The sequence below is a fragment of the Orcinus orca genome, chromosome 3 (genome assembly GCF_937001465.1).
Source record: "Orcinus orca chromosome 3, mOrcOrc1.1, whole genome shotgun sequence".
In the NCBI taxonomy this organism is placed as follows: Eukaryota; Metazoa; Chordata; class Mammalia; order Artiodactyla; family Delphinidae; genus Orcinus; species Orcinus orca.
The window spans coordinates 90,347,127-90,373,247 of NC_064561.1; the positions used below are offsets into that span (position 1 = coordinate 90,347,127).

At 40.2% G+C, this 26,121-nt stretch overlaps 1 protein-coding gene across 1 annotated transcript in view; it reads right to left on the minus strand.

Moving 5' to 3' along the window:
- LVRN (laeverin) overlaps positions 1 to 21,536 on the minus strand; it is an 89,308-nt gene extending 67,772 nt beyond the window's left edge. The window contains exon 1 of the mRNA XM_004267475.3: positions 20,842 to 21,536. Coding sequence (XP_004267523.1) covers positions 20,842 to 21,536 — 695 coding nt within the window. The remainder of the gene's footprint in view (positions 1 to 20,841) is intronic.
- Between the last annotated feature and the right edge of the window lie 4,585 nt (positions 21,537 to 26,121).

A 26,121-nucleotide genomic window follows, 5' to 3' on the forward strand; every position in this document is an offset into this window, starting at 1 on the left:
TGGATTGGGTTGTTTGTTTTTTTTGATATTGAGCTGCATGAGGGGCTTGTACATTTTGGAGACTAGTCCTTTGTCAGTTGCTTCGTTTGCAAATATTCTCTCCCATTCTGAGGGTTATCTTTTCGTCTTGTTTATGGTTTCCTTTGCTGTGCAAAAGCTTTTAAGTTTTATTAGGTCCCGTTTGTTTATTTTCATTTTTATTTCCATCACTCTAGGAGGTGGGTCAAAAAAGATCTTGCTGTGATTTATGTCAAAGACTGTTCTGCCTATATTGTACTCTAAGAGTTTTATAGTGTCCGGGCTTATATTTAGGTCTTTAATCCATTTTGAGTTTATTTTTGTGTATGGTGTTAGGAAGTGTTCAAATTTCATTCTTTTACATGTGTCTGTCCAGTTTTCCCAGCACCACTTATTGAAGAGACTGTCTTTTCTCCATTGTATATCCTTGCCTTCTTTGTCATAGACTAGTTGACCATAGATGTGTGGGTTTATCTCTGGGCTTTCTATCCTATTCCATTGATTTATAATTCTGTTTTGATGCCAGTACCATATTGTCTTGATGACTGTAGCTTTGTAGTATAGTCTGAAGTCAGGGAGTCTGATTTCTCCAGCTCCATTTTTTTTCCCCCTCAAGATTTCTTTTGCTATTCGGGGCCTTTTGTGTCTCCATACAAATTTTAAGATTTTTTGTTCTAGTTCTGCAAAAAATGCCATTGGTAATTTGATAGGGATTGCATTGAATCTGTAGATTGCTTTGGGTAGTATAGTCATTTTCACAATATTGAGTCTTCCAATTCAAGAACATGGTATACTCTCTATCTGTTTGTATCATCGTTGATTTCTTTCATCAGTGTCTTATAGTTTTCTGAGTACAGGTCCTTTACCTCCTTAGGTAGGTTTATTCCAACGTATTTTACTCTTTTTGTTGCAATGGTGAATGGGATTGTTTCCTTAATTTCTCTTTCGGATCCTTCACTGTTAGTGTATAGAAATGCAAGAGATTTCTGTGCATTAATTCTGTATCCTGCAACTTTACCAAATTCATTGATAAGTTCTACTAGTTTTCTGGCGGCTACTTTAGGATTCTCTCTATATAGTATCATGTCATCAGCAAACAGTGCCAGTTTTACTTCTTCTTTTCCAATTTGGATTCCTTTTATTTCTTTCTCTTCTCTGATTGCTGTGGCTAGGACTTCCATAACTATGTGGAATAAGACTGGCTAGAGTGGATATCCTTGTCTTGTTCCTGATCTGAGAGGAAATGCTTTCAGTTTTTCACCATTAAGAATGATGTTTGCAGTGGGTTTGTCATATATGGCCTTTATTATGTTGAGGTAGGTTCCCTCTATGCACACTTTCTGAAGAGTTTTTACCATAAATGGGTGTTGAATTTTTTCAAAAGCTTTTTCTGCATCTATTGAGATGATCATATGGTTTTTATTCTTCAATTTGTTAATATGGTATATTACATCAACTGATTTGTGTATATTGAAGAATCCTTGCATCCCTAGGATAAATCCCACTTGATCATGGTGTATGATCCTTTTAATGTGTTGTTGGATTTTGTTTGCTAGTATTTTATTGAGGATTTTTGCATCTATATTCATCAGTGATATTGGTCTGTAATTTTCTTTTTTTTGTAGTATCTTTGCCTGGTTTTGGTATCAGGGTGATGGTGGCCTCATAGAATGAGTTTGGGAGTATTCCTTCCTCTGCAATTTTCTGGAAGAGTTTGAGAAGGATGGGTGTTAGCTCTTCTCTAAATGTTTCATAGAATTCACCTGTGAAGCCATCTGGTCCTGGGCTTTTGTTTGTTGGAAGATTTTTAATCACAGTTTCAATTTCATTACTTGTGATTGGTCTGTTCATATTTTCTATTTCTTCCTGGTTCAGTCTTGGAAGGTTATACCTTTCTAAGAATTTGTCCATTTCTTCCAGGTTGTCCATTTTATTGGCATAGAGTTTTTTGTAGTAGTCTCTTTGGGTGCTTTGTATTTCTGCGGTGTCCGTTGTAACTTTTCCTTTTTCATTTCTAATTCTATTGATTTGAGTCCTCTCCCTCTTTTTCTTGATGAGTCCGGCTAATGGTTTATCAATTTCGTTTACCTTCTCAAAGAACAAGCATTTAGTTTTATTGATCTTTGCTATTGTTTTGTTTCTATTTCATTTATTTCTGCTCTGATCTTTATTATTTCTTTCCTTCTCTTAACTTTGGGTTTTGTTTGTTCCTCTTTCTCTAGTTCGTTTAGGTGTAAAGTTAGATTTTTTTATTTGAGATTTTTCTTGTTTCTTGAGGTAGGATTGTATTGCTATAAACTTCCCTCTTAGAACTGCTTTTGCTGCATCCCATAGGTTTTGGGTCATCGTGTTTTCATTATCATTTGTCTCTAGGTATTTTTTGATTTCCTCTTTGATTTCTTCAATGATCTCTCGGTTATTTAGTAACATATTGTTTAGCCTCCACATGTTTGTGTTTTTTACATTTTTTTCCCTGTAATTGATTTCTAATCTCATAGTGTTGTGGTCTGAAAAGATGCTTGATAAGATATCAATTTTCTTAAATTTAACAAGGCTTGATTTGTGACCCAAGATATGATCTATCCTGGAGAATGTTCTGTGTGCACTTGAGAAGAAAGTGTAATCTGCCGTTTTCGGATGGAATATCCTACAAATGTCAATTAAATCCATCTGTCTATTGTGTTATTTAAAGCTCGTGTTTCCTTATTTATTTTCTGTCTGGATGCTCTGTCCATTGGCGTAAGTGAGGTGTTAAAATTCCCCGCTATTATTGTGTTACTGTCAATTTCCTCTTTTACAGCTGTTAGCATTTGCCTTATGTATTAAGGTGCTCCTATGTTGGGTGCATATATATTTATAATTGTTATATCTTCTTCTTGGATTGATCCCTTGATCATTATGTAGTGTCCTTCTTTGTCTCTTGTAATAGTCTTTACTTTAAAGTCTATTTAATCTGATATGAGAATTGCTACTCCAGCTTTCTTTTGATTTCTGTTTGCATGGACTATGTTTTTCCATCCCCTCACTTTCAGTCTGTATGTGTCCCTAGGTCTGAAGTGGCTCTTTTGTAGACAGCATATATGTGGGTCTTGTTTTTGTGTCCATTCAGCCAGTCTACGTCTTTTGGTTGGAGCATTTAATCCATTCACATTTAAGGTAATTATTGATATGTATGTTCCTATTACCATTTTCTTAATTGTTTTGGGTTTGTTTCTCTAGGTCCTTTTCTTCTCTTATGTTTCCCACTTAGAGAAGTTCCTTTAGCATTTGTTGTACAGCTGGTTTGCTGGTGCTGAATTCTCTTAGCTTTTGCTTGTCTGTAAAGCTTTTGATTTCTCCATCAAGTCTGAATGAGATCCTTGGTAGGTAGAGTAATCTTGATTGAAGGTTCTTCCTTGTCATCACTTTAAATGTATCATGCCAGTCCCATCTGGCTTGTAAAGTTTTTGCTGATAAATCAGCTGTTAACCTTATGGGAGTTCCCTTGTATGTTATTTGTCATTATTTTTCCCTTTTGCTTTTAATAATTTTTCTTTGTCTTTAATTTTTGTCAATTTGATTACTATGTGTCTCGGTGTGTTTCTCCTTGGGTTTATCCTGCCTGGGACTCTCTGCCTTTCCTAGACTTGGGTGGCTGTTTCCTTTCCCATGTTAGGGAAGTTTTCAACTATAATCTCTTCAAATATTTTCTTGCATCTTTTCTCTCTCTCTTCTCCTTCTGGGACCCCTATAATGTGAATGTTGTTATGTTTAATATTGTCCCAGAGGTCTCTTAGGCTGTCTTCATTTCTTTTCATTCTTTTCTCATTATTCTGTTCCACAGCAGTGAATTCCACCATTCTGTCTTCCAGGTCACTTATCTGTTCTTCTGCCTCAGTTATTCTGCTTTTGATTCCTTCTAGTGCATTTTTCATTTCAGTTATTGTATTGTTCATCTCTGTTTGTTTGTTCTTTAATTCTCTAGGTGTTTGTTCTTTAATTCTTCTAGGTCTTTGTTAAACATTTCTTGCAACTTCTAGATCTTTGCCTCTATTCTTTTTCCAAGGTCCTGGATCATCTTCACTATCATTACTCTGAATTCTTTTTCTGGAAGGTTGCTTATCTCCACTTCATTTAATTGTTTTTCTGGGGTCTTATCTTTTTTTTTTTTTTTTTTGCAGTACGCGGGCCTCTCACTGTTGTGTCCTCTCCCATTGTGGAGCACAGTCTCCAGACGCACAGGCTCAGCGGCCATGGCTCACGGGTCTAGCTGCTCCGCGGCATGTGGGATCCTCCCATACCGGGGCACGAACCCGTGTCCCCTGCATTGGCAGGTGGACTCTCAACCATTGCACCACCAGGGAAGCCCCTGTGGTCTTATCTTGTTTCTTCATCTGGTACATAGCCCTCTGCCTTTTCATTTTGTCTATCTTTCTGTGAATGTGGTTTTCGTTCCACATTCTGCAGGATTGTAGTTCTTCTTGTTTCTGTTGTCTGCTCTCTCATACATTCTCTCTTTCATTGAATTTCAAAATTGGAAGAGACCTTGGAGAGTTCCACCATCTTAGTTTACAGATGGGGAAGCTGACACCCAGGAAATTTATGCAACTGATTTGATAACTAGTAAGTGGTAGGGATGGTACCAGAACCAGGGCTCCAGCTCCCAAGCCCAGGGTCTTTTCCATGCACTGCCTGCTTGAAGTATATAATGTCACAAATACTAAAATTAGAGTAAGATATCATGAAGATGACTGAGGATTAACTTCATAATTAATAGCATTACCGAGAGATGATAAGACTTCTATTTCCAGCATAAGGAAGCAGCAAAGGCTAGAATTAGCCTTCTGCTGAAAACAACTAAAAAACCTGATGAAATATATGAAACAACTGATTTCAGACATTGGATAACAGGACGCACAGGACTGTGATTCCCAAGAGAAGAGAAACAAAGAAGTTGAACTCTACAATCACCTTGTCTTTCTATCTGGAAGTGATTTCTAAACTGCAGCACAGGGAAGGAGAACTGAAACAGAGTTCAGTTGTCCCACTAAGTTGAGGAGGCAGAGATGGATGCTCACGGAGACCTAGATAGCTAGAATTTGCAGGGTAGACTATAAAGGAGGAGTAAGTATGCAGAGAAAGACACCCAGAAATCTGCATAGAATCCCCCTCGAGTCTTTGGTCAAATAGTAATCTGCACTTCAGAAGGTCAAGCAAAGAAAATCTGTCAGGGAAAGAACAGCTACCAGGGAGGGGAAAGCTGAACAATTCCCAGAGTTCACATAGTGCTAGGAGTTGTTCAAGCTCCCACAAACCAGAGTATAGACATCTCCAGAATATTTGGATTTTTCAACAGAGACCAGAAGGGTGATGCCTGCGTAGTGAACTAAAGTAGCCCTAGAGTAAAGGCGACTTTAGATCCTCTCTAAAAGTGCTTAAACACAAGACTCAAGAGATCAAACAAGGATCAAAAGGATCACCAAGTAATTTATGTGCCTATTCAAAAAAAGGCCATCATTCGTTAAAGCAATATAACAAAATGCAGCATTCAGCAACATAAAATTTAAAATATCAGGGGTTCAATTAAAAAAATGAGAAAATGCACAAATATTTGGAAACAAAATAGAACAGTTCTAAGTAACCCATGAGTCAAAGAAGAAATCAAAAGGGAAATTAGAAAGTATTTTCAACTGAATGAAAATGAAAAAGCAACATAACATCATCTGTGGCATGTCACTAAAGCAGTAGTTAGTGGAAAATTTATAGCATTAAATGCCTATATTGGAGGAGAAAGAAGATCTTAAATCAATGACCTTGCACCCACCTTAAGAAAACAGAATAAGAAAAGGAAATGAAGCCCAAAGCAAAAAAAGGAAATAATAAAGATTAATGCATGAAGTATTGAAATAAAAAACAGAAAAATAGAGGAAATGTATGAAATAAAAAACTGGTTCTACAAGAAGATTAATAAAGTAGATAAATCTCTAGACAGACAGGTCAAAGTTATCGACTATCAGAAGTGGAAGAGACTTTACAGAGCTCCACTCTCTTAATTTACAGATGTAAAAGCTGAAGCCCTGGGAGTTTATGCAACTGGTTAGACAACTAGTAAGGGACAGGAGTGGTAACAGAACCAGGGCTCCAGCTCCCCAAAGAGAGAAGACACAAATGACCAATATCAGGAAAGAAACAGGTGACATCACTACAGATTCTACAGATATTAAAATAACAAGAGGAAAGGAATATTTTGAACAACTTTATACTTATAAATTTGGCAACTTTGATTAGATGGACAAATTCCTTGAAAGACTTAAACTACCAAAGCTCACTCATAAAGAGATAGATAACCTGAATAGTCCTATATCTATTAAGGAAGCTTATTTTGTAGTTAAAAACCATCTCACAAAGAAGCTCCAAGCCCAGGTGGCTTCATTGGTGAAACTCAACCAAGCATTTAAGGAAGAAATAATACTAATTCTACATAAATATTTCCAGAAAATTAAAGAAGGAATACCTCCAAATTTATTATTTGAAGCCAGTGTTACTCTGATACTAAAACCAGACAAAGACATTGCAAGATAAAAAGCAAAACAAAACAAAAAGCCACAAGTCTATATGTCTCATGAACATAGATGCAAAAATTATAAACAAAACTTTAGTGAGTTGAATGCAACAAAATATAAAAGGATAATACATCAAGACCAAGTGGAATTTATCATGGCAATGCAAACTTAGTTTAATATTAGAAAGTCAATCAGTATAATTTGCCATAGTAACAAATTAAAAAAGAAAAATTATATGATTATCACAGAAGAGCAAATCTCATACAGAGGAACAAAAATTAAAATCCCTAGACTTCTCTTCAGAAATTATTCAAGCCATAAGTCAATGAAATAACATCCTTAAACTGCTGAAATTAAAAACAAAACCCCACCAATCTAGAATTCTATACTGAGCAAAAATATCTTTCAAAAATGAAGGAAAAATAAAAATTTTCAGACAGACAAAAACTGAGAATTTATCACCAGTAGACCTGAACTTGAAGAAATGTTAAAGTCTTTCAGGTGAAAGAAAATAATATAACATGGAAACTTAGATGTACACAAAGGAATGAAGAGCCCTGGAGATGGTATATATGTAAGTAAATAAAAATTTTTTCTCTTGTAAAAATTTATCTTAAAGTAATTAATTGTTTAAAGGAAGAACAATAACAGTATATGGTAGGGTTAATAACCTATGTAAAAGTAAGATGTGTAGCAGCTGTAGCACAAAGGATAGGAGGGGGAAAACAGAAACATGTTCTTCTAAGATTTATATATTATATGTAAAGTGGGTATAGTTCCATTTGAATGTAGTCTGTGATAAGTTGGGACACATATTGTAAACCTTAGAGCAATCCTCCTGCTCTCCTTCTCACCTCACCACACACAAAAAGACATAGCTAATTAGCCAAGTTAATATTAAATGGAATATTAAAAACTACTCAATCCAAAAGAAGAGAAAAATAAAATAAAAAACAGTTCAGACAATAGAGAGCAAATAGCAAGATGGTAGATTTGAATCCAATCAACTCAATAACTACATCAAATGTAAATAGTCTAAACACCCCAACTAAAGGGCAGAGATTGTCAGACTGTAAGACCTAACACTATGTTTCAATAAGAAATTCACTTTTATCATCAAGACACATATAGATTAAAAGTAAAAGTTAAGAAAAGATACATCATGTAAATAGTAATCATAAGAAAGCTGGAACAGGAATATGGAGAGAAGGTCACTGGTACAGAGCATGGCCTGTGTAGGGCACATTCTCTCAAAAGTGCTATGAGCAGGTTAAGCAAGGGTTGCCATTTCTAATGTAGATTTGACCTTCAGACTTTTCAAACAAAGGGAAGACGTTTTCTTCACAGTGAACTTAAAAGATCTCATTTGTTAAAAACAAGACAACAGGCCCAAAATGGAGTCATTGGTACTATGCCCCACATCATCAAACTGAGACTTGATACTTAATTACAGTTTCCCCTTCTCCCAGGAATGGAATCTTAAACAACTCAACCTGGAATTACCTAGTCAGCACTAGTGAGGTTATATGTCTGATAGACCACAGTCACCCCTAAAGAAAGGTGACCTTGCCCTGAACAATCAGTCTTTGCTAGTATGACTTCCTTGTCCTGCCCCCTTCTGCCTATAAAAGTCTTTCATTATGTACAGCTCCTGGGAGCACCTTTCTATTTGCTAGATGGGATGCTGCCTGATTTATGCATCACTGAATACATGTACTCAGTTGAATTTTGTTTTTTTAACACAGTCTAAACCCTCTCAATCGACTTATGCCAATAAGAAAAAGAGGTGCCTCTAGTACTGTCATTTTTTTTTTTAACAACTTTACTGGAGTATAATTGATTTACAATGGTGTGTTACTTTCTGCTATATAACAAAATGAATCAGCTATATGTCTACATATATCCCCATATCCCCTCCCTCTTGCATCTCCCTCCCACCCTCCCTCTCCCACCCTTCTAGGTGGTCACAAAGCACAGCTGATCACCCTGTGCTATGCTGCTGCTTCCCACTAGCTATCTATTTTACATTTCGTAGTGTATATATGTTAATGCTACTCTCTCACTTCGTCCCAGCTTACCCTTCTCCCCTCCCCAGGTCCTCAAGTCCATTCTCTACATCTGCGTCTTTATTCCTGTCCTGTCCCTATGCTCATCAGAACGATTTTTCTTTTTAAGATTCCATATATACTTGTTAGCATACGGTATTTGTTTTTCTCTTTCTGACTTATTTCACTCTGTATGACAGACTCTAGGTCCATCCACCTCACTACAAATAACTCAGTTTTGTTTCTTCTTATGGCTGAGTAATATTCCATTGTATATATGTGCCACATATTCTTTATCCATTCATCTGTCGATGGACACTTAGGTTGCTTCCATGTCCTGGCTATTGTAAATAGTGCTGCAATGAACATTGTGGTACATGTCTCTTTTTGAACTACGGTTTTCTCAGGGGATATGTAGTGGGATTGCTGAGTCATATGGTAGTTCTATTTGCAGTTTTTTAAGGAACCTCCATACTGTTCTCCATAGTGGCTGTATCAATTTATATTCCCACCAACAGTGCAAGAGGGTTCCCTTTTCTCCACATCCTCTCGAGCATTTATTGTTTGTAGATTTTTTGATGATGGCCATTCTGACTGGTGTGAGGTGATACCTCATTGTAGTTTTGATTTCCATTTCTCTAATGATTAGTGATGTTGAGCATCCTTTCATGTGTTTGTTGGCAATCTGTGTATCTTCTTTGGAGAAATGTCTATTTATGTCTTCTGCCCATTTTTGGATTGGGTTGTTTGTTTTTTTGATATTGAGCTGCATGAGCAGCTTGTATATTTTGGAGATTAATCCTTTGTCAGTTACTTTGTTTGCAAATGTTTTCTCACATTCTGAGGGCCGTCTTTTCATCTTGCTTGTGGTTTCCTTTGCTGTGCAAAAGCTTTGAAGTTTCATTAGGTCCCATTTGTTTATTTTTGTTTTTATTTCCATTTCTCTAGGAGGTGGGTCAATAAGGATCTTGCTGTGATTTATGTCACAGAGTGTTCTGCCTATGTTTTCCTGTAAGAGTTTTATAGTGTCTGGCCTTACATTTAGGTCTTTAATCCATTTTGAGTTTATTTTTGTGTGTGGTTTTAGGAAGTGTTCTAATTTCATTGTTTTACATGTAGCTGTCTAGTTTTCCCAGCACCACTTATTGAAGAGGCTGTCTTTTCTCCATTGTATATTCTTGCCTCCTTTATCAAAGATAAGGTGACCATATGTGCATGGGTTTATCTCTGGGCTTTCTATCCTGTTTCATTGATCTATATTTCTGTTTTTGTGCCAGTACCATACCATCTTGATGACTGTAGCTTTGTATTATAGTCTGAAGTCAGGGAGCCTGATTCCTCCAGCTCTGTTTTTCGTTCTCAAGATTGCTTTGGCTATTTGGGGTCTGTTGTGTTTCCATACAAATTGTGAAATTTTTTGTTCCAGTTCTGTGAAAAATGCCATTGCTAGTTTGATAGGGATTGCTTTGGATCTGTAGATTGCTTTAGGTAGTATAGCCATTTTCACAATGTTGATTCTTCCAATCCAAGAACACGGTATATCTCTCCATCTGTTTGTATCATCTTCAATTTCTTTCATCAGTGTCTTATAGTTTTCTACATACAGGTCTTTTGTCTCCTTAGGTAGGTTTATTCCTAGGTATTTTATTCTTTTTGTTGCAATGGTAAATGGGAGTGTTTCCTTAATTTCTCTTTCAGATTTTTCATCGTTAGTGTATAGGAATGCAAGAGATTTCTGTGCATTAATTTTGTATCCTGCTACTTTATCAAATTTATTGATTAGCTCTCGTAGTTTTCTTGCAGCATCTTTAGGATTCTCTATGTATAGTATCATGTCATCTGCAAACAGTGATATTACTGTCATGTTTTTAAGTTGTTTTTATGGAGTTAGATCCCATACTTCTCACATCCATCTTATACCGTACATATATCTTGCACACAGTAAATGAAGAGGTGCATATTTAAAAATTCTCATAGCTAGTAACGGTATAATATCACCCTAATGAAAGAGACCCCAAAGGTGTGTATTTATTAATTGGGGTTAGTGATTATGAACAACGGTCTCAGGGAAGGCCAAGTTCATCTTGCAAGATGTACTAGTGGAACATGGTCCCCTAATATTCTCAGTAGTGCTGTAACCAATTTTACCCTCAGGAAGATATTTCAGAAAAGGTCTCCTTACATCTTTAAAATGGCCAAAGACAACCTGTTAGCCATTCTGTACAGTCTAGGGCCATCTGAGCCACTTGTACTTATCAGGAAAGGAAAGAACACAAGATGTTTTTTATTTCACTTTTCCTAGTACCTCTTTTATCAGGTGACTAATCAGACCTTGAAGAACTGAGAAACTGGCCTTTAGCATAAGTATTCTCTGCAATGGTTTCCAAAGGTCAGAAGTAACTGGTACAAAATATAGTTTTGGAGTACACTGGTTTATGGAGTCCTTGGTAATAATTGTTTGGAAAGCTTGGATGAATTGGAATGTTATAAGCTCTAGTCATTAGTGTTGGAGGAAACATTTATTTTACATGCAGAGAATTAATTGTCAAAATTTACTTACCAGAACTCAGATGTGTAAAGCAATCTGTCCTATAACTTCATACTCTGGAACCCATATTCTCACTGATGGTAGAGGAAAAGAACGCAAGCTTGCCAATTACAGGTTACTCATCGTTACTGATTTTAAAGCAGTCTTGTTTGGGGGGATAGTCATTTAAAATCCAAATTCCCTTTCAGGGCTCTTTTATTTCATACGGGCATGAGAACTAAGAAGCTTTCTCCTACACCCAGATGCCAGACTGGGGAAGGGCAGAGAAGGAGGGGACCTCTTGACAGGAGAGGACTTCTTGGATTTGCCATATTGATGTGACTGCATTCTCTTGACTGGTATGACTTGTAAACCATTTCTTCACAACAGTCAAGGCTCAGCAGTTCCCACTGATAACATGGCACTCATCTGGGCTCTTGCTCACATGGCCAGTCCTCTGAGTCTGGCTGCAACTCCCTCTGGACCACACCTTGCACAACCACTCCACAGCATTCACTGCAACACATTTACTTTGATCCCTGGCATGGTGGCCCCTCTTTAGCTCCCTAGTCAATGTTCTTATCCCATGTGCAAAATTGTAGATCCTCTTTGACCTCAAATAGATCACAAGGAAAACATACACAATCCAGGGCCCATTGGCCTAAGCCATTTCTACTCTATGAATTAGAAGCCACCCTGGTTGCAGACCATGCTAACCATAAAGGGAAGAACAAGGATCTTGCTCTGAGATCTTCTTCAGGCACTCTTTTGGTAATTTTGTTGTATCCTCCATTTTCCATTATGTTCTATCCAGTAACAGGTAATGTCAGTGTTTGACAAGATCCAACACCTATTTGTGATTAAAAAAAAAAAAAAAGCAACTCAGAAATACTGTGAATAGAGGGAAACTTCCTCAACTTGATAAGGAACATATACAAAAAAACCTCCACCTAAAATCATACTGAACAGTGAAAGGCTAAAAACTTTCTCCCTAACATTAGGGAAAAAGAATGTCCACACTTACCACTCTTGGTCAACATAGTGCTGGAAATTTCAGCCAGCAAAGTAAGGTAAGAAAAGAAATGGCAAATGGATTGGAATAGTAGAAATAAAACTGTCTCTGTATGCAGATAACATGATGATCTACATAGAAAATCCCAAGGAATCTATAAAAATAAAACAAAAACTCCTAGATCTTGCAAGTGAGATCACCAAGTCCTAGGACACAAGATAAGCACACAAAACTCACTATTTCTTTGTAGTAGAAACAGATACATAAAAACTAAAATTAAAAATACAATACCATTTACAATTGCTCAAATAAAATTAAATACTTAGGCATAAATCTAATAAAACAGGTATAGGATTTGTATGTTAAAAATGCTAAAATGCTGGTGAAATAGATCAAAGATTTAAATAAATGAACAGATATTCTGTGTTCATGGCCTGGAAAATTCAACATAGTAAAGAAAGGCAAAAAAAGAGTGGAAGACAAAAATGGGAAAAAGAGCAAGGGCAAAAAAATAGAAAACAGTAACAGATATGGTATATATTAATCCATTATATCAATACCAATATCAGAAATGAAAGAGGGGACATCACCACAGATACCATGGACATTCAAAAGATAATAAGGAATACTATGAACTAATTTATGCCCACAAATTTGATACTCTAAATGAAAAGGACCAATCCTTGAAAGATACAATCTGCCAGAACTCACACAAGAAGGAACAATCTGAAAAAGCCTATATCTATTAAAGAAATTGAATCAATAATTAATAACCTTTCAAAACAGAAATCACCAGGCCCAGATGGGTTCACTGGTAAATTCTACCAAACATTTAAGGAATACCAATTCTCTACAATCACGTTCACAGGATAGAAGCAAAGGGAATACTTCCTAACTCATTCTATGAGGCCAGCATTACCCTAACACCAAAACCAGAACAAAACATTATAAGAAAAGAAAACTACAGCCCAATAGCTCTCCTGAACAGAGACGCAAAAATCCTCAACAAAATATTAGCAAATCAAATCCAACAACGCATAAAAAGAATTACATATCCCGACCAAGTGGAATTTATCCCAGGTATGCAAGACTAGTTCAACATTCAAAAATCAATTAATGTTATCCATCACATCAACAGACTAGATAAGAAAAATCACATGGTCACCCATTAATAGATGCAAAGAAAGCATTTGCCAAGATCCAGCACCCATTTACAATTAAAATTCTCAGTAAAGTAAGAATAGAGGGAGACTGCCTAATCTTAATAAAGGCCATCTACAAGAAAATCTACAGCTAACATCATACTAAATGGTGAGAATTTGAAGCTTTCCACTAAGATCAGGGACAAGGCAAGGATGTCCCCTCTTGCCACTCCTTTTCAACATTGTACTGGAAGTCCTTCCAAATGCAGTAAGTCAAGAAAAGGAAATAAAAGATATATTCATTGGGAAGGAAGAAATAAAACACTCTTATTCACAGATAAGATGATCATCTGTGTTTTCTACAAAATCCAAAAGAATTGACAAAAACCTCCTGGAACTAATAAGCAATTATAGCAAATTTGCAGGATATAAGGTTAATATACAAAAGTCAATTTATTTTGTATATACCAACAGTGAACAAATGGATTTGAAATTAAAAACATAATGCCATTTACATTAGTGTCCCTAAAAATGAAATACTTAGGTATAAATCTAACAAAATATGTATAAGATTTAGATAAGGAAAAATAGAAAACTCTGATGAATGAAATTTTAAAAAGAACTAAATAAATGGAGAGTTATTCCATATTCATGGATCTGAAGACTCAATATTATCAGTGTATCAGTTCTTCCCAACTTGATCCATTGATTCAGTGCAATCTCATTTAAAATCCTAGCAAGTTAAGTTTATGGATTTGGACAAAATGATTCTAAGGTTTATAGTGAGAGGCAAAAAAAACAGAATACCTAACACAGTATCAAAGGAGAAGAACAAAGCTGGAAGATTTACACTACCTGACTTCAAGACTTACTATAAAGCTAAAATAATCAAGACAGTGTGGTATTGGCAAAAGAATAGACAGATCAAGGGAATAAAATAGAGAGCCAAGAAATAGACCCATAAAAACATAGTCAACTAATCTTTGACAAAGAAGCAAAGGCAATACCATGGAGTAAAGAAAATCTCTTACTGGACACCCACATGCAAAAAAAAACTGAATCTAGACCCAGACCTTACACCCTTCATAAAAATTAACTCATAATGGATCATAGATCTAAATGTAAAATGTAAAATTATAAAACTCCTAGAAGATAACATAGGAGAAAACCTAAATGATCTTGGGTATGGTGATGTCTTTTAAGATAATACACCAAAGACATGATCAATAAAAGAAATAATTGATAAGCTGGATTTCACTAAAATTAAAAAATGCTGCTCTGTCAAAGACAATATAAAGAGAATAAGAGGACAAGCCATAGACTGGCAGAATATATTTGCAAAAGACACATCTGATAAAAGACTGTTATCCAAAATATACAAAGAACTCTTAAAATTCAACAATAAGAAAACAAACATGGACTTCCCTGGTGGTCCAGTGGTAAAGAATCCGCCTCACAATGCAGGGGACGTGGGTTCAATCCCTGGTCAGGGAACTAGTATCCCACATGCCGAGAGGCAACTAAGCCTGCATGCCACAACTACTGAGCTTGCGTGCCTCAGCTAGAGCCTGTGTGCCACAAACTACAGAGCCCAGGCACCCTGGAGCCTGTGCGCCACAACTAGAGAAGAGAAAACCCTCATGCCACAACTAGAGAGAAGCCCATGCACCTCAACAAAGAACCCGCACGCTGCAACTAAGACCTGATGCAGCCAAAAATAAATTAAATAAATACATAATAAATCTTAAAACAAAAGAAAACAAACAACTCCATTCTATGTATGTTAACTGAATCACTTTGCTGTACAGCAGAAATTAATAACATTGTAAATCAACTACACTTGAATAAAATAAAATTTAAAAAAAGAAGACAAACAACTCAATTAAAAACTGGGCCAAAGACTTCAGCTGATACCTCACCAAAGAAATTATACAGAAAAGCATATGAGAGGATACTTCACATCGTATGTCATCAGGGAAATGCAAATTAAAACAATGAGATACTTATTAGAATATAGGCCAAAATCCAGAACACTGACAACATCAAATGCTGACAAGAATATGGAGCAAAAGGAACCCTCATTCATTCCTGATGGGAATACAAAATGGTATATCCACTCTGGAAGACAGTTTGGCAGTATCTTACAAAACTAAACATAAGCTTACCATATGATCCAGCAATTATGTTTCTTGGTATTTACCTAAAGTAGTTGAAAATGGATGTCTACACAAAAACCTGTGCACAGTTTATAACAGCTTTTTTCATAATTGTCAAAACTTGGAAGCAGAAAAGATGTCCTTCTGTAGGTGACTAGATGAATAAACTGTGGTACATCCAGACAGTAGAATATTATTCAGCACTAAAAAGAAATGAGCTATTGCAACATGAAAAGACATGGAGGAACCTTAAATGCATATTGCTCAGTGAAAGAAGCCACGCTGAAAAGGTGATATACTGTATGATTCCAACTATACGACATATGGAAAAGGCAAAACTATGCAGACAATAAAAAGATCAGTGGTTGCTGGGCAGAGTGGGTGGGTGGGAAGATGAATAGGCAGATAGCAAAGGGTTTTTAGAGCAGTGAAAATACTCTGTATGGTATTATAATGATGGCTATAAGTCAGTATATATTTGTCCAAACAGATAGAACGTACACCACCAAAAGTAAACCCTAAGGTAAACTATGAATTTGGGGTAATTATGATGTGCCGATACAGATTCATCCTTAGTTAAAAAAAAGTGCCATTCTAATGAGTGATATTGATAATGGGGGAGGCTATGCATGTGTGGAGGCAGGGGATATATGAGGAATCTCTCTACTTCCCCCTAAATTTTGTTGTAAACCTAAAACGTCTCCAAAAAAAAACCCAACAAAGTCTTTAAAAAAAGAATTCTTAGACATTACACCAAAGGTATGTTCTATAAAAAATACCGATAAATTGGACTTCTTTAATATTAAAACTTTTGCTCTCTGAAAACCTTATTAAGAAGATTAAAAGACAAGTTACAGACAGGCAGAATGATATTTGTAAGCCACATATTTCACAATGGACTCAGATGTAGATTATATTAAAAAAATCCCAGGACGCCACTGTAAAAAAACCATTCAGCGGGCTTCCCTGGTGGCAGAGTGGTTAAGAATCTGCCTGCCAATGCAGGGGACACCGGTTTGAGCCCTGGTCTGGGAAGATCCCACATGCCGCAGAGCAACTAAGCCCGTGCGCCACAACTACTGAGCCTGCACTCTAGAGCCCGCAAGCCACAACTACTGAAGCCCACATGCCACAGCTACTGAAGTTTGCATGCCTAGAGCCCATGCATGCTCTGCAAGAGAAGCCACCGCAACGAGAAGCCTGAGGCATCTCAACGAAGAGTAGTCCCCACTCGCCGCAACTAGAGAAAGACTGCTCACAGCAATGAAGACCCAATGCAGCCAAATAAATAAATATAAAATAAAAAAACAATTCAATTAGAAAATGGAAAAAAGACAAGAAGAGACATTTCATTGAAGTGATATACATACAGATGGCAAATAAGCATGAAAAGATGTTTATCGCAGCAATCGTTAAAATATGTAAATTTCCAAACCCCACTCAAAACTCACTGCTCTGGAAAGTTTTTGCTTTTAAAATTTTTTAAATTGTGGAAAATATTGGGTTGGCCAAAGAGTTCCTTTGGGTTTTTCCATAACATCTTATGGAAAAACATGAACGAAAATTTTGACCAACCCAATACACAAAACATAAAATTCATCATCTTAACCATTTTTAAGTATAACATTGAGTGGTGTTAAGTACATTCACATTGTTGTACAACCAGTCTCCAGAACTCTTTTTATCTTGCAAAACTAAAACTCTGTACTCATTAAACAAAAACTCCCTACTCGGGACTTCCCTGGTGGCGCAGTGGTTGAGAATCCACCTGCCAATGCAGGGGATATGGGTTCGATCCCTGGTCCGGGAGGATCCCACATGCCACGGAGCAGCTAAGTCCGTGTGCCACAACTACTGAGCCTGCACTCTAGAGCCTGCGAGCCACAACTACTGAGCCCATGTGTCACAACTACTGAAGCCTGTGCACCTAGAGCCCATGTTCCACAACAAGAGAAGCCAGCACAATGAGAAGGCCACACACTGCAACGAAGAGTTGCCCCTGCTCGCCGCAACTAAAGCCCGCACACAGCAATAAAGACCCAATACAGCCAAAAAGACTCTTCACTCCCCCAGCCCCTAGCAACCACAATTCTACTTTATGTCCCTATAAATTTGACTACTTTAGGTCCCTTATATAATGTCCCCGAGATTCATCTGTGTAGTAGCATATGTCAGAATTTCCTTCCTTTTTAAGGCTGAATAATATTCCATTGTATGTATAGACCACATTTTGTGTCTTCCCTTCATCCATCAGTGGACATTTGGGTTGCTTCCACCTTGGAGCTATTGTGAATAGTGTTGCTATGAACATCGGTGTACTGATCTGGAATTTCTGAGGGTGTGCCCCTGGAATCTACATGTTTCTGATGCACATTAAAGTGTGAACCACTACTCTAATGCAGGATTTTCCAAAGTATAGATGGAGAGGGATTTTTGGTAGCCCTCAGACAGACTATTACACAGATCAGACTCACACATGATAAAGTCAGTCCTTTCAGTTTTATGAATCATTCTGATTAGGTCAAGAGAAAGCATTGCTTTGGTGTTATTTATCTTGAACATCTAATTCTAATTTCCCTTTTTTAAGAAAGAGAGAGCAGCCTTCAGATTCAAAGCCTTCAGATCTTTCAGCAGACAATAATGATAGCTAGAATTTATTAACAATGTTTTGTTTTCGTTGTATTAGTCTGTGCCATTCCTTTCTACAAATTTCAAATGGTTTTCCGTCTATAATAATGGTATAGAGTTGCTTTTCAATAAAGCTACTTAACATTTTTGTTTAAATCAAGTAACTTTTTTAGCAAATAATATGGCCACAGATATTGAATATGGCAAAATCTGAAAATAGTCATATGCCAGTGAATGAAGTTTGGGAAATACTGCTTAGAGGGACATTAACATCTGGATCTTGCTCTCAACTTTCCACACATGGAAGATGCACATGTCCAAGGTATCCAGTAGATGGCTCCTATATGGCAGAAATGTGAAGTCACCTGTCAGGTAGAGAAAGGCTGAGCACAGGTAGAAAGCATCCCCCTCAACCTCTGAAGCTAGCAAATCGTAACCTAAACCTTAGAAGTGTCAAATAGTGATGCTCTTTGTATTTTCTGGATTGACCTTCTTTCTCTCTTCCGTTAGAGTTGAGTAAAATTATTTAAAAACATTAGCCTGTCTGGACTGTGATTAGAGACCATCAAAGAACAGAAGTAAACATGTTCCAACCACTGCAGCTGGACTTACAGACACCCCAAGAAAAATGTGAAAACATTGGGCAATTTCTCTGCATATAGAAATCTTCTTAGAATCGTATCTACCAGGAACGTGGCAGCTTCCACGTTTAGATAACAGGATAATTTTACCCCAAGCTAATGATAGTAGCCATCACCGCACAGATTATATGCCAGTCACGGTGCCCCCTTTCCCACTTAATTCTCACAACATTCTAAAGGTTGACACTTATTATGTCTATTCCATGAATGAGGCAACAAACTCAGAGAGGTGAAGAGACTGGCTCAAGTGACACAGCTCAAACTCAAGCCTGCTGGGCTTCCAAAATCTACCTCATCACAAGTCATCATTTTGTTCAGGTTCTTTGTGACCTTGGCTTCAAGCTCAGCTGCAGGTTTCTCTTCTTCCTGGTTTCAGAAGCACAGACTCAGAAGAACAACTTCCAGGCGACAGCTCCTCTCAAGATGCCACAGTTCTGGGGCTCCACCTAGGTCTATGAACATCTGTAGGACTTTATTAAATGTTCTGCTTATTTGAATTTGAAAGCTCTCAAAATATGGTTTCTAGTTACTACTAGAGTTGGCAGCACAATAGAAAAATGGAAAGGAACTTTCATTTCCCGTGTTTGCTAGGGCAGTTTGTCCAGGCCAAAGACCCATTAAGACAGGAAGAAGGAAGAGATGGTGAAGAGATGAAGATTTGCTAACTGACAGCAGAAAACACTGTCAGGTAGCTGTGCAAAAAAGCATCCTTTTCTCCCCCTCTGAAAAATCCTGCACCTTAACAATACACAGTTATTTCAAAAGGTTTCCAGAGCCCATAAGTCCAGTAACACATTATACTCATGAGAAACTTTTCAAAACTGTTTCTCAGGTATTGATGCATTTTTGAGAGAAAAAGCAAGCATACTGTCCTTAAAAACAAAAGTTACAGATTACGCTTCCACTTAGGCCAGCTTATTAAACTTATTTTAAACCCCTGAAGTTTTGAAAATAGTGCAGGAGAAGAGTTAGGGGGTAATTTAGTGGGTTTCTTTCCCTCAGAGAACATCTGAGAACATTTTCTCTAATAATAAAGGGCAAAGTACATGCAGTTGTGTAAACCGCAAAGGCTCCACCACTGCATGAGCGAAGCAGGAGCTCACCAGTTTGAAAAAAGAAAAAAAAAAAAAGACCATTTCTCTAGCCCTCGCCGGGGGTCAGTAATGTGGTCCCAGAGCGTGGAAAGAGGCACTTCTTGGGCTGGAAACATTCCGTGTGGGAGACACTATCGCAAACGAGTGTAAAGAGAACACATGTACACTATGTGAGCCTGCAGACTCAGAGGGGAGGTCCCTTGTCATCGCTTTTACTTTTTTTTTTTTTTTGAATCCCGAAACTCTGGCACATAGCGGGTCAAAGAGCGGGGAGGGGAGGGGATGCCGCTGCTCACCCGCAAAACGACACGCGGGGCCCGGGCAGGGGGTGGGAGGGCAGGAATGAAAGGGGATTCTGAAGTTTTGGAGAACCTTAGCAAAAAGAAAAAAACTATGGAAACTAACAGCCGCGACGTGGGTCTATTTGTTGCAAGAGCAGCACTTACGGAGCGCGCAGGCAAAAGAGAGCACGAAAAGCGCAGAGAGGCGCTGGGGAGAAACCGCAGAGCGGCAACGGTGCTCTAGCCCCGTGCTTATCCAACTCTAACGCGGGTGAATCACCCGAGGAGCTCCGGTAAACGCATATTCGGATCCCCTTGGTCGAGGGTGGGGCTTAAGAGTCTGCATTTCTAACAACCTCCCAGATGTTACGTTGGTACCGCGGACCAGCAACTCAAAGTTTTTGACCAAACTTTGAGTAGCGAGGGGTTTGCTCGTTGCCCTAAGTAAATTCTGGGTTAGAGGACAAAGGGGTTCTCTGAAGAGGAAAATAAACTTTTGGGGCAGCAGCGACCTTAAAAGGGGCAACGATAGAAACGAACTGGATGGGCAGGGATGGGGCTGAAACCTGGCCAAAGGAAGAGGGAAAGGGAGGAAGGAGGCGCTCACCCTCTGACTCTAAAAGAAAACGTCGCGAAGGATGGGGTGGGTTTCTTTGCGAAGGGCAGGAGACGCGCACCTAAGCACCTGAACCCGCAGTCTGCGCGCGGGGAATGCGGGGCGGGGGCCGAGGAGGCCAGGGCCGGCCTGCCCTTACCTGCGCTCACCCTGGTCCGTGTAGAGATTGAGGAAGAGTCCCTCCCTGGTGTCCTGGTACACCGGGCCGGAGAAGCTGAGCTGCAGCTCATAGCGGCTCCCGGGCTGCAGGGCTTCGCCGAGCTCTAGCACCATGTACTGCATGTCCAACGCGAACCACACCTCGTCCACCAGCACGCGGCCCACGGTGGCGTCTCCGGCGTCCGGGGACAGTGGTCCCCGCACCTCGGCGCTTTCACAGTCCAGGAAGAGGCTGTGAAGCAGCAGCCGCGCCGTGGCCGCGATGCAGCGCACGGTGATGTTCACGCGGCCAGTGAAGCGCAACGCCGGCGCCGAGAGCTCTTCTGGCCTCAGACGGGGCCACAGCTCCAGCTCATAGTGCAGCGGCACGAGCCAGGGCGGCAGGCGCAGCTGGTCCCAGGGCCCCGGGGGTCGCCAGTTGCGCGGGGTGGGCGCCACCTCCGTCTCCAGAGTGGGGCTGGGCTTCGGGGTCCGCGCCGGCTCCTGCCTGCCTGGCGGGGAGGACGCGGCATGCGGGCCCCCGCGGTCGTGAAGCTCCGACGGCGGGACGCGCGCGCAGTGGCCGTACAGGGCGGCGAGTACGGCCAGCGCCAGCAGGAGCACGGCAGCCAGCCCGGCCAGCAGCAGGGCTACCACGCGGCTCACGTAGAAGCCGGAGCTGGAAGGGGGTCCCATGGCCGCAGCCCGGGGCTGGGGGTGAGGTGAGAGCCCGGCGGCGGCGGCGGCGGCGGCGGCGGCTCAGACCCCCGGCCTGGGTGCTCAGTGATGGGACCCCCGCCCCTCCTCTCTTGTACCGTCCCTCCCTCCTCCTCGAGGAGCCTGGGAGACAGGAGAGAGCTGTTGGAACCTCGGCTTCCCCTCCCAGCTAATCAGATCCAGGTCCCTGCCTACCCACCCCCGCCCCCGCCAGGGCCTGGGGAAGAGGCGGACCTGGAGCAACTGAGCGCGCGCCCCTTTGGGTCTGAAGGGAAAGACCTCGCAGAGGAGCTTCCAGAGTAGGCGCAGGGAGGGGACGGTAGGACCAAACTCGAATTTGGGCACCTCCGACGGGGGTGGGTATTTGGATTCACGGGATCTGTTGGGCGTGACCCGGTGCGGTTTCGGGTGTTGTCGGAAAAGAGACAGGTACGGAGCACCCTCGACTCCTTGACTGTAGTGATGAGCTGCGGGCTGCACGCTTGCCGGCCACTACCTAGGGATTCGTGCGCTAGGGGCTGGGGTGAGGGCTTACGAACCGGGACTTTGGGGCACATGCTTTGAAATGAACCTGCTAGGGACAGCCGCGCTGTCTGAACTAACTTCCGGAGCCAAATTTTTGCCCTAAATTCGCCTCCTGCATAAGCTCGGGCCTCACGCGGCCCAGGCAACAAGTGCGAGGCTGGAAACAGGGTCAGGGGTGTCCCGGAGCCTTTTCCGAGCTTGGGAAGTGGAGCTGGAAGACGGGACGACAAAAAACCGGAGAGCGTGGCGTCTGCGTCTCCAGGTGATGGAGCGTGGAGGGCCGCTTTACCTTGGGAAGGGGCACGGCGGGAAGCCGCCTCTTAGATCCGCAACTGCCGGGGATGGGGTTTCCAGTCCTGGGGCAGTGTCTGGCTCTCCGCACCCCTGCCCGGGGAAAAAGGATGCCCTCCTTTGGAAACCTACTGGTTTCAAGCACAGAGAATAATACAGTCCGGTGGCCAGCCTTTTCCACTAGGAAACCGCTGTCTGGAACTCATCTCCCAGGCGGTGCCCTAGTCGGGCGAGGTCTTTGGCATCCTCGGCATCTGTTTGCTATTTATCGGATACTTCTGGGAGAGTTCCGCGTCCTGTGAGCCGAGTTCCCAGTCTGCAAGCATGCACTCGAGTGAATTGAGAATGGCTTTGCAAATACTCAGGAGGTGCTGGGGAAGAGGGAGGGGAGGTGATTAAAGATCCTGCTGCTGGTCGATGATTTATTTGAGGGTATCCCGTCTTTAGACTCCTTCAGTTTTTTTCAGAATGAAGAGAATTTTTCCGTCGCAGCCATAAAATGGTCTTCGCTTTTCTGCTTGGAACTGTTATCTCCATTCCAATGAGGAAACCCTTCCACCTGAGGTCAGAGACAGGGTAAACGAAAGTGATTCTCCTGGGACATGTGATCTTCCCAATTCCTCGAACTGAAATTAATCACATTAACAAAAAGACTTCTGGAACAAGACAGGGAGGAGAAAGGAGACTTAACACCAGGCTCATGCAGATGGTTGTGCTGTAATCTGTGGACCAGTCTCTTTTTTTTTTTTTTTTTTTTGCGGTACGCTGTCCTCTCACTGTTGTGGCCTCTCCCGTTGCGGAGCACAGGCTCCAGACGCACAGGCTCAGCAGCCATGGCTCACGGGCCCAGCCGCTCCGCGGCATGTGGAATCCTCCCGGACTGGGGCACGAACCCGTGTCCCCTGCATCGGCAGGTAGACTCTCAACCACTGCGCCACCAGGGAAGCCCTGGACCAGTCTCTTGATTACAGGTTTGGTTTGCTTTCTTCAGAAATGGAACAATCATATTTTAAAATAATTATGACCACATGCATCACTCTCAGAAGATTCTGGGTAGAGCTGAGGGAGGAGAAGCTCCTTTCGTTTCCCTCTACAGGACCTACCACCAGTCAGACTGTCAGAATTGTGAGCTACTGAGGTAGCAGGGCCCTCTGGGTGTAGGTCATTGCCAGATGGGGATTGCCACAGATATGGAGCTAATTAATTATTGGCCTTACCACTCCCTGGACAATTTCTTGAAGGATTTTGATGGATTCCAGACTTCCAAGGAAAGGTTAAAAAACAAAGGAAAGAGAAGAAAGGAAATGGAAAGAAAAGGAAGGAAAAGAAAAGGACTCAGTAACAAAACTACTAGAGGTGTCCCTCCCTTCAATTTTAAATTAAAAACTCTACTGAAAAGTGTATACGTGATCTGATTATTTAATTCCATTTCTCCAATATCATTAAAGAAATAGAGATTGGCTACCACACAAAAAGTTTCAAAGTGATAAAACCACATTAAATGGTTGAACAATTTAAATATCTTATTAAAGGGAAAATATTTCTGATAAATCATTAATGTCACTCAAAAGAAGTTGCAAAATAACATACTGGTTGAGTCATGCTTATGTTAATAATTTTTAAAGAGCTAGAAAATACTCTTATATGAAATATTTGACATCTCAGTGAAAGAGTAGTTCTGGGACACAGATCAGTTGCTGGGAAAACGTCTCTAGAAAATTAAAAAGAAAAAAAAGTTTTAATGAGTTGCTTACTCTTCAGATCAGCTAAAGCAGTGATGCTCAACTGGGGAGAATCACTTTTGGTGCCCCCTTCTCTGGATATTTGGCAATGTTTAGAGACATATTTTGTTGTCACAATGTTGCAGGAGTGGTGCTACTGGTACCTAGTGAGTGGAGGCCAGGGTATTGCTAGATGTCCTACAATGCACAGGACAGCCTCCTCCAACAAAGAAGTACCCCACCCAAAATGTCATCAGTGCTGCCCTTCAGAAATCCTAAGCTAAACAATAATCTAAGCCTTTTATATGCTACCCAAGGGAAACTTCTCCTTGGTATCTTCTGTTGCTATTTACTTTTGTTATTTATGCTTATTCTTTGACATGTCTATTATTTTTCCACCTTTTTTTTTCTTGGTATTTATTATAAACCTCTGTAACACTTTGCTATCCCCCTTGGGCCACATGACCTAATTTTTATTTTCCTTTTTTCTTCATTTACTTTGAAATTTTAATTTTTTTTTTTTTTTTTTTTTTTTTTTTTTTTGCAGTACGCGGGCCTCTCACTGTTGTGGCCTCTCCCGTTGCGGAGCACAGGCTCCGGACCCGCAGGCTCAGCAGCCATGGCTCACGGGCCCAGCTGCTCTGCGGCATGAGGGATCTTCCCGGACCGGGACACGAACCCGTGTCCCTGCATCGACAGGCTCACTCTCAACCACTGCGCCACCAGGGAAGCCCGAAATTTTAATTTTTTTGAATGGGTAACATATTCATAAGTTTCAAAAACTGAGACAATATGAAAATTTATATCTTGCTTCCACTACTTCCACAGTTAATAATTTTCATAGTTATTTTGTATTCTTTCAGTATTTCCTTATGCAAATCAAGCAAATACAATTATATACCTTTGTGTGTTTCTTCTTTCCTACTTAAAAAAATAGTATACTAAATATGCAATTCTGCACCTTGCACTTTCATTTAACAATATATCCTGGATGTCTTTCCATATCAGTCCACAGATATCTTTAACATTCTTTTCTGCAGCTGCATGCTATTATATTGTTTATGTACATACCACTGCAAAGATTTCCCCAGTTTGGTTATTTGAAAGGATTCACCAGCTTTCACAGAGTATTTTCATTTAAGCTTTTATTTAAAGGAAAATTATGGTGCAGCAAGAGAAAGAGAATACAGGCAAGCATTGGAAGTCAGAGAGACATCCCAAGTGCAAGCTCCCCAAGGGCCCTTATTTGCATGAGTGAGCCATGCTATGTCACCAGCTTGAACCACCAAGCTCTGTGAAAGGAATCTTGTTTACAGAAAGCTCAAAGGAGAAACTTTTAGGGAGGCTTTTTAAATAATCAAGCCAGGTTAGTCAGACACGTAAATCCAGTTGTAAACCATCACTAAAGAAACTAACCCTAGGGGTCTCCAGGAAAAATTCCAGACCTTAATCAGCACATCATAAATTGATCAAGAGTCAAAAACCATATATCCAGAAGGAAGGCAGAGCCAGGATCACTGAAAATCTTCTCTTCCATGAAACCAATGTGAACACTGGAAACATTGTCAGAATTAACTATTTCAGAACTCAAGAAAGTAACCAAAATCTTACAGCAATTAATGGAGTGTTTGTTCAAGAAAAATAGCCAAATCTCTGTAAAACATCAGTGAGATTTGTGGCATTTTAACTTGCTTTATTCTCATTTTCCTCTCCTCAGTTCTGCAGTAGACTTAAAAATCAACGGCCTGTATTGTGAAAACCAGCAGTCTCGCAGGCACGTCATGAAGCATAAAAGTGTTAAATTCCTTTAAAGCCTCATTCTGAGAGAACTGTCATTATTTGAACTATCTGGTGATTCCCTGGAAGATGCTACTCTCATGGCTGTCTTTATTGACCAGATTCAGAGTTGACGCAGTGCAAACAGTCTTTCCCCAGGGGTACTGGTTGAAAACAATCATAGGCAATTGTTTAACATTGCAACTGCCTGGAGTGGGCAAATAATTGAGGCAAACACTAAGCTCAACAGA